The sequence below is a fragment of the Struthio camelus genome, chromosome 10, assembly GCF_040807025.1.
Source record: "Struthio camelus isolate bStrCam1 chromosome 10, bStrCam1.hap1, whole genome shotgun sequence".
In the NCBI taxonomy this organism is placed as follows: Eukaryota; Metazoa; Chordata; class Aves; order Struthioniformes; family Struthionidae; genus Struthio; species Struthio camelus.
Window position 1 is genome coordinate 5,897,810 of NC_090951.1, and position 9,294 is coordinate 5,907,103.

Genomic DNA, 9,294 nt, shown 5'->3' on the forward strand with positions numbered 1-9,294 from the left:
AAAAAAAATCTAGGCTTAAGGGAGCTTAAGGTCAATACTTCTATAGCGACTACTTACTTCATATGCCTAGACTGAAATGCTTGAAGTGGCTGTTAAGAATCCCTTGAGACTCCATTTATCTCCACAGAGATTATGAACATTAACATCTGCTCATTCTGAAAACTGGGTTATCTATGTATTCTGTAGGGTACCCAAACGGATGCACAGAACATGAACAATTATTTTGTTATCAAAATAAAAAGACATAACACAGGTTATTCTCTGTCCGGTTCTCCAACCGCTAACTTCTCCTAAAATATGTAAACTTTCTTTCTTGCCTTCCTTCTAAGATAAATAACTAAATGTCGCTTCCGAAAGTATGATCATCAACATTTTTGAGGCACTGCAGAAGGGAAAAGAAGTTAATTTCTGACAACTTCACAGAATGTATGCATCACTTCTAACTTCTGAATAGAAAACTCCGAATCAAGTTTGTGTTTTAAGACTCCTTGCAAACATAATTCAAAGCCACTTCAGAGTCTTTTATAACAATGATTTTTCAGAAATAAAGCACTAAAGACGACCATAGTGAAACCCCATCATAAAATCCAAGATAGTCAGGGAAGCTACCCACAACTTGGGTAGCTGGAACAACTACCTGGAAGGAAAATTGACTTCTGTCATTCCACTCTTTTCTGATATAGTATGTGTATGCTGCATGAAACAGCCTTTACCTGAGCTGTAAAAACTGATACCATGACATCAAATATAACACATATTAATGATGCTATGCAAGACAGCTGTGTTACATCAACTCTATGATACAAGAGCACCCTCTCAGGTCACGCTAAAAAATACATAACTGCAAAAGAAACTGTACAGGCATTTTGAACAACTGGTTCAGCTGGCAACTGCTAGATATTCCCATCTTACCTGACCTTTCCTCATAAGAGGGACAAAGATCTTTTGAGCATTTTGTACCTTCTGAACAGCCAACTGCATCCTTCTACGCCCATCTACATTGCAGGCCAGCTGCTGCCACAGCCTAGAGAGAGGAGGCTATGAAATGCTCCTGATTGTGCGTCGCTTTGAGCTGGGTTGCCTCATCCAAATCAGGCAGGACAGAAACTAGTCAGCAGGGCTCTGCAAGGCTGCTGCCAACATCACATCCGAGTGACTACACGGGTTCTTTGCTGGACCTTTCACGTATGAAAAGGAACACGCTAACTACAGGTGAATAGCTATCCCAAAATCTGCATCCACATCCAAAAAGATCCAAGAACTAGAATGACACTAGTACTTATTTATTGTTTGATACGTATAGGAAGAATTATATAAAGAAGCCCACACACCTTCAGTGCAACATATACCTAACCTTTTCCTTCACACAAGGGGCTCAAAATACTCCGCAAATAGCTTGACGTTTTTCAAGAATCCTGTTGATTCTACTTTCCATTTTATGAATTTCTTTTTGACATGGAATCCACTTCTCTAGCCTCCTGCCTGCATCTCTTTCTAGTCAGTACCAGAAATATACACTCATATCTCCTAAAATGAGAGAACACAAAACACTTACATAGGGAAAAAGGCATAAGGCAACTGTTTAGCTGAGCAAATTTCAAGATATGTGAATTAGTCTTGAGGAAACTGTGAATATCATTAAAATCAAAATCATTTTCCGTTCTCAGTATGGAAGAGAGAGCATAAGTCTTTCCGTTAATGAAACTAACAGGAAAAAAAACTGTAAGCACCTGTAAGTACTATGGTTTGCAGCCTTCACATAGCCAAATGTACGACAAGTTCCATAAGCAATATTGTACAGTGAACAGGTATCCTAAGAAGAAGTCAATTTTCAGAAGGTCCAGCTTGCATACTTGCCAAAAATCTGCAAGCCCCATATAATTGACTTCCTACTTCATTAATATTTGTATAGCACCTACAATTCCGGCTTCTGAAACATAAATGAAACAAGCATCACAACAATCTCATGCAGTGAAGAAGTGCAACGTCACCTTTGTTAGGGAACAGAAATTGATTTGCTCGAGGACACTCAGGAAGCCTTGGTCAGACCCAAGAATAAAACTCAGACTAACATTTTTATCCATACCCCTGTTCTTCTCTTTTAAAAATATTCCTTTTTAAAAAAGACTGAACGTTTGATTTTAATTTCAGATATTACAGTTCTCTCTATTTCCTTATACAACATACCTGCCATTTTCACCTCTTTAGCTCTGGCCCAGCTTTTAAGTCTTGTTTTCTTCTCCCATCCCATTTGTTCAATGAAAAAAAAAAAACCCACAATTAAATAATACCACAAAGAAATCAATCAAATAATACAAAAACAGTGGAGTAAGGTTTAGTTCCCCAGCTGAAATACTGCCTTGCTTCCTGAGATAATACTGCTGGTATGCTTTGCATTTTGACACAAAAATAATTTTACTAGTTAGGTATTTAAATTGCAAAGGGAATCAGATGAAGTAACATATGATGAAAGGAGAATTAATGATTTTATTGCTCATTCTTCCTAACTTGCATAGCTCACTACAGCTGCTCATTTAGCTCCATTTATTTGCTAATTTAAGGATTTCTTTGCAGACAATTTCAGGTTCATTTCAGCTCCGGCTGTCACAGATAACACACCCATTTATATTGCAAATATTTCTATCTTGACACTCTTTGCCCTAGCCTACAATTCCAGGTATCAATTCAAAGTGACTATAACAGTTGGGTTCTCTGCATGTTGGGATATATGCAAAGCATGCCACAGCATGGCAGAGGCTCTGAAATGCCTAGTTCTCTAAGTGAAAGTTGGTAGCGGAGACCAGGATTATAAATAAAGCAGATTTAAAAAAAAATCCAAGGACAAGTATTCATTATATATAAGGTAAATCTTGAAATCCATTTATTTGACGATAATACACAATTTATGGTACATTCAAAAGTGTCCATAAAGTCTTAGGAAAGCCAGGGTCTTACACTGAAACAAAAGCAACAGCATGAAAAAATGGATCGTGCAAAACGATGGGATCTGAGAGCATCAAGTTTTCAAGTCGGATATGTCAGTGTAAAATGAGGACAATATTCACCCATAGCTTTCACATAGATGTCTCCATTTTGAAGGAACAAACATTTGCTGCTACGCTTTGAGGACAAAAAAAGACTACGTATTATAATGAGAAATAAACTGTTTATGAGCAGAAATTTTACAGCATCTTAACTACTGCTTCTTATGTCTATGCAGCTTTCTTTCATCTACTTGCAATAATCTGACACAATTTCTTTCCATGTAGATAACATACCAGGCAGAAAGTAAGAAAAAGTAGAATGCAGAGGAAGAGAGAGTTCTCAATCCTGCAAACTGTGCTGCATAGATAGATCACAAAGCCCAGAGGAAAAAACGTCACTGAGGTTAACAGCTACCTGTTCAAATTTACCCACACAACACAGACTGCAAGGTCAGCAACACAGTTCAGGTTGCACAAAGCTCCATGAGCTAATAAAGGAGTGCTGCTGAACTTGTTGTGGAGTTCCTCATCCTTGGAGATATTCAGAACCCGACCGGACATGGTCCTGAGCAACCTGCTCTAGCTGACCCTGCTTTGAGCAGAGGGGTTGGACTAGACAATCTCTTCTGAGCTAGAATTCTCACCTCTATGAACACATCATTGATAATGTATGTCTACAAAGTATTTTAAGAGATGCTCGAGGGCTACCTCAAGATTTTCTCTTCTGCCCACGCAGAGAGTAGATAGGGAAATTAACTGTCAGCTATGATTGAAGCATGTCCTCCAAACCAGACACTCCACATGTCTACGTAGGTACAGCAGTTTTGCATAGCTAGGCTGCTCACAGGGTGACCACAACAGACTCACACATGCAATGTGCAGGGAGTATACTCTGCACATACACAGCACATGCTCTGTGCTTGAGATTTCTATTTAAGAGCCGCAGAGGTCCACTGGCAATAAATAATTGCCAAAAATATTGTTTAACCTTCATAGGACTCTTTTTAGAATCTGTGTTGCTATAATTCTTGCCAGTCATCAATCAAAATAAAAATATATTTTGCCTTCTTCTCTCAGGATTTTGCAAAATTGAAACTTGCGTGATTTAAGCAGTTTTGACAGTGAATTCATTTTTTGAGTTCTAAGATTCCCTGAGAGACTCACATATCTCTGAAAGAAAAAGGAGAAAAAAACACAGAAGAGACACTGATAGCGCAGTCCTACATTGTTTCCTTGTTACCACTCCCTCTCTCAGGCACCTCGCGCAGGATTGTATGATGCTTAACTCGGGAGCAATTCTCCTGAAATCAGTTACCATCAAGCATCGTTTTCCTACTCTCAATAACATTTTAGCCTCTGCCTAACGTGTAATGAACTCTTTTGTCAGCATGTTATGTGGTACAGGCTGATGAATGGACATTAGAGTAACTACCCGTATCAGAGATGATTTAACCTTTGTGTAGACACGGACAATACTGTTAGAATTTAGGATAAATGCTGCAGTGTCAGTTTGCGCCATTTCACACACAACTCTAAAAGTAATAAAGCGCTTCCAGATATGCAACAATTTAATGATAACCAGAATCAAAAAACGTGCTCTGGATTTAGGTATCAAATGTTTGTTCTCTAAACCCACTGGCACTGGGATTGAGCCGACATAAAGCACCGTATTTATACAGAACCCTTCAAGTTATTTAAATTCTGGAAATCGGTAGCATTAGTCTTTCTCAAACAACAAGCAAGTCAGGAGAGGCTCTGCCTGCCTCCGGTCTCGAGGTGTGTTTAACGCACTCCGTTGCCACCAGAGCCGGACCACTCCACGGCGCCTGGAAAAGCAGCGGTGGCCGGTGCCAGCACCCTGCCGCGGCAAAGCGCTCCCCAGCAGGGTCGCTCACCCACAGGGAGCCGGGGTGCCTTTACACCACGGGGGACGGCAGCAGGCGAAGCCAGAAAGTCTCCCGTGCACCTAAACAAAACAGGACTAAGGGGCTCTCCAGCCCCAGGGGCTCTCTGCAGAGCTGGGACGGTGGACGTGGGTGCCGCATCAGCGTTAATAACTGCGAAAAAGACAGCAGAACTACCTAAGTTTTTAACATCTCTGGTAAGAAGTTTAAATATTTGATGCCATGTTCTGTCTCTCAAGCAGTAATCATAAAGACTGTGGGTTTAGCAGAGCAAAAAAACGTCGTTTCCAGTGGCAGGGAAGCATGGGGAACGGGCTTTTAAAAGCGGGCACCTGGAGAGGTTGTAACGACGATCCATTTTGTGTTACGGGAACACCGCAGGGCTCTTTACAGGACCAGGCCGTGTACTCAGCACAGGGCCCAAATTAAAAAGGCAACTGGAATGGCGGGGAAAAAGAGTTATTTCTATCTTAACTCATAAGCGCGAACAGTGGGACGCGGCATAGCTGGAAAAGGCTGAGACGTCAAAGACAGTTAGGGATCGTCTTAACCCGCTCTTTGAAACGTCTTAAACCGACACCCGAAGGCTGCTCCACCAGCTCGGGAGCAGGCGAGGGAACGGCCGCCTGCGCGGCCGCCGAGGGAGGCAACAGGGCTAACGCCCGCCGCCTCGCGGCCCAGCAGCGGCTCCTCACGGGCTGTCCCCAGCTCCCGCCTGCAGGGAGGCGGCCGCGGCGCTACAGGCTGCGGCCGCCGCCGCCTCCCGCCGCTTCCCGCGCAAACCGCCGCCGCCATTTTGCTGGGCGGCCGGCGGGGGAACTTCATTTCCCGTGAAGCCCAGCGGCAGCGGCAGCGCCCCCGGAGGCGGGGCGGGGCGGGGCGGGGCGGGGCGGGGCGGGGCGGCGGCGGCGGCGGCGGCGGCGGCTGGAGCCGGTGAGGGTGAGGGGTGAGGGCGGCGGCTCGCCCGGCCCGGCGACGCGCTGGACGTGCGGTGACCAATGCGCGTTTTAACTGTGTGCTTTGCAGGTCGATTTCCTCAAGCAGTGCCAAAGGAAAGAGGACGGAACCTGAAAACATGGGCAAGGAAACGGTTCTGATTACTGGAGGAGGCGGTTACTTTGGCTTCCGGTTAGTGCATTCAATACTAATGGCACGTAGATGCAATAACGAAGGGAAGCGCCGGTCCGTGCGTCCGAGAGGCCCGACGGAGTTCGCCCCGCGTTCTCGTTGTCCGTGCCCGGCCTCAGCTTCACGGCGGCACGCGTTTGTGCTTTGACATGGCAGCTGGCCAGCGCGCGCTCGACGCCCGACCGGGCCCCAGGCCCGTCGCCTCCGTGGCGGCAGTTGGATCACGAGCCCTCGGCCTGCTCCACGCTTGATCACAGCTCTCCCTTTCGGCAGCAGGCCGCATCCACGATGGGAGATTAGGAATTCCAGCTGCTCTCAGGAACATCCTTGGTTTTACAGACAGTAATGCTTTAGGAGTAGAGTTGTGCATGAGGTACATACGTCAGTCAGCTCCGCTCCCCCTTAGTGTAGTTGGCTCTACAGGGCTAACCCCTATTCAAAAAAAAAATTTGATAACTAGAGTATCTTCAGAGGTAGAACGGTGTACGCAAACGAGAGAGTTATTGAGATTGCAGACATGACCAAAAGCAGGAAAAAAATCTCTGATGATATCCAGCTGACTTCTGCTTGATTACTTCCTCCATTGCCCCCCCCCCCCTTTAAGCACTATGGAAATATAGCAACTCTGGGGAAAAAGAGGGATGGATATCATATTTATGTTGTGTAAATACCGGTGTTTATATCTGTGACTTAACAGTAGAATTTGGGCACATGGCAAAGTATTCATACCAGTTAACTTGGAAACCTGTTCTCTCCATAAATTTCAGGCACAACAGTAAAGACCAGCCTAGTGTGCTGTCAGATTTGGGATGGCACAAAAAGCAATAAGATACACTGGGTTTTTTTTGTTTGTTTGTTTTAAATATAGTTGGCAAAGGGTTTACATCTAAAAGGTTTGCTATTGCTGATTTGTAGGAGAAAGAAGGAAAGAAACAGATGTGCTCTTCCAAAAGGCAGCTGAAAGCACTTCCATTATTTCTCTGAACTGGCCCCTGCTCCCCCTTTTTTTAAAGCTCTAGTTGGAGCCTGAAGAAACTAGTTCAGTGCCTGAAGTTTCACAGTTGAACCTTCCCTACAGTAGGTATTTCAGTATTTTAAAAACTGATTAGCAAAAACCTTGGTACTAAAATAGTTAAATAGGCTTCTCTCACTTCCAGGTGAAATGTTTCATCCGTCAGTATGCTATGTATACTAACATATGGTTTCTATCATGTTTTAGTTTAGGTTGTGCCATATATGAAAAGGGAGTTGATGTGATTCTGTTTGATGTCGTGAAGCCACTTCAGACTGTGCCGGAGGGAGTAAAGTTCATACAGGGGGATGTCTGTTGTCTCTCTGAAGTAGAAGAGGCTCTTGGAGATGTAATCTGCGTATTCCATATCGCTTCCTATGGAATGTCTGGCAGGGAGCAGCTGAACCGAAAACTCATAGAAGATGTTAACGTGAAAGGCACAGAAAATGTCATCCAAGCCTGCAAGAGCACAGGAGTGTCAAGTCTGGTTTATACAAGTACATATAACGTGATATTTGGGGGCCAGATTATAGAAAATGGGAACGAATCTCTGCCTTATCTACCTCTTCACCTTCATCCAGATCACTACTCTCGGACCAAATCTTTAGCTGAAATGAAGGTGCTGGAGGCAAATGGTGCTCAGCTTAGAAATGGGAAGGGTGTATTAAGGACTTGTGCTCTGCGACCAGCAGGCATCTATGGGCCTGGAGAGCAAAGACACCTTCCCAGAATAGTTAGTTACATTGAAAGGGGGCTGTTTAAATTTGTATACGGAGATCCTCTTAGTTTAGTAGAATTTGTACACGTAGATAACCTAGTTCAGGCCCATATCCTTGCATCAGAGGCCCTTAAAGCCAACAAAGGGCACATAGCTGCAGGGCAAGCCTATTTTATTTCAGATGGCAGGCCAATAAATAATTTTGAATTTTTCCGACCTTTAGTAGAAGGCTTGGGTTACAAATTCCCAACCCTTCGCCTTCCTCTCTGCCTTGTCTATTTTTTTGCATTCCTTACTGAAGTAGCCCATTTTCTTATAGGTCACCTTTATAATTTTCAGCCTCTCCTCACTCGCACAGAAGTTTACAAAACTGGTATCACACATTATTTTAGCATGGAGAAGGCCAGGAAGGAGCTGGGGTATGAGCCTCAGCAGTTTAACCTAAATGAAGTAGTGGAATGGTTTAGATCTCAGGGATGCGGTGCAAAGCCAAGGAAGTATACCATTAACCGTCTCGTTAGGAACGGAGGATTGATCTTGCTGTTGATAGCTGTGTTGGTTTCATGGTTTCCATCCGCAGTTACGTTTTCACTCTGAAAGATGAAAACACTGAGTATGGAGGACAGAGTTTAGATGTTTTTTTGGAGTTCTCCTAGTTTTGACAGATAATAAAAAAAAAAAAAAAAGAGGGAGGGGATATTTCTGCCATTCAGATAAATGTCTTTACTGGTTCTGTCCTCAAAGAACAGAACTGCTGAGTAAAAAGGTGTTATTTTTAAACATAGTTCTTCAAAGTAAAACTGATCGGATCATCACAAACAAGATGAAGTTCAGTACAACTGCAAATAGCATTTTATTCTCAGGTACAGCGTATGGAATAGATGACCCTTCTTCCTCGCTGATGGCAATATGCTTTTGATTTCTCACAAGTTTGTGCTGCGTGACTCGAAGGAGAATAAACTGATTTTCTTAGTCACATTCTAAAACCAAATTCTGCCTTTGAGCTTGGATGCATATATGCCTAAGAACTTGGCTTAGATTAATTGTTAGATGATAAATAAATGCATTACTTTTTAAGTCAATATGTTCTGGTGTACTTTTCTGAGGTAACTCTTATTTCTGGAAAACGCACAATAGTTAATCTAAGTTATAGCAAAGTGCTTGAAGCAGCACAGATTTGTAGATTTTTCTAACTGTAAAAAATGCCTGTTTGAAATGAACGCAGCTAAAGTGCATTTGTAAATAACAGCCACTATTTTCCCCACATTACTGAATGGTTAAACAAACAATCTATCAAGGACATTTGGTAAGCACTTCTGTTCATGTTTACTGCTTATAAAAAATTTTTAGCCTTTATGAATAATGATACCATTTGAACCAAACTTCGTCTTTGTAGTTCAACGATAAACACTTAAAATAATTGAACTCAGAATTTTGTGGACTGACAGTTTTAAGAACACAGAAAATAAGTTTTTCTTAAGTACAAATCACCACTGTCTCTAGCAACTCCCTCGTCTCTTTTCACTTTAATATATGAAGTTTCTCAGC

General features: G+C 42.9%; 1 protein-coding gene across 2 annotated transcripts; it reads left to right on the forward strand.

Annotated features, from left to right (window-relative positions):
- The first annotated feature begins 5,786 nt into the window (after positions 1–5,786).
- On the forward strand, positions 5,787–8,828 carry SDR42E1 (short chain dehydrogenase/reductase family 42E, member 1). 2 transcript variants are annotated; one of them, XM_068955498.1, is made up of 3 exons: positions 5,787–5,827; positions 5,915–6,016; positions 7,236–8,828. In XM_068955498.1, the coding sequence occupies exons 2-3, from the start codon at positions 5,964–5,966 to the stop codon at positions 8,341–8,343; spliced, it is 1,161 nt and encodes a 386-aa protein (XP_068811599.1). In that variant the 5' UTR covers positions 5,787–5,827; positions 5,915–5,963; the 3' UTR covers positions 8,344–8,828. The 2 variants fall into 2 exon arrangements, with proteins under 2 accessions (XP_068811599.1, XP_068811597.1); XM_068955496.1 differs by having other exon boundaries at positions 5,787–5,821.
- Positions 8,829–9,294: the final 466 nt, after the last annotated feature.

Excerpts from the sequence above, each read along its gene's own strand:
- SDR42E1 (XM_068955498.1), top strand. The coding sequence starts at position 5,964 with ATGGGCAAGGAAACGGTTCTGATTACTGGAGGAGGCGGTTACTTTGGC. Across the intron at positions 6,017-7,235 it reads GGCGGTTACTTTGGCTTCCG|TTTAGGTTGTGCCATATATG; the intron begins GTTAGTGCATTC and ends ATCATGTTTTAG.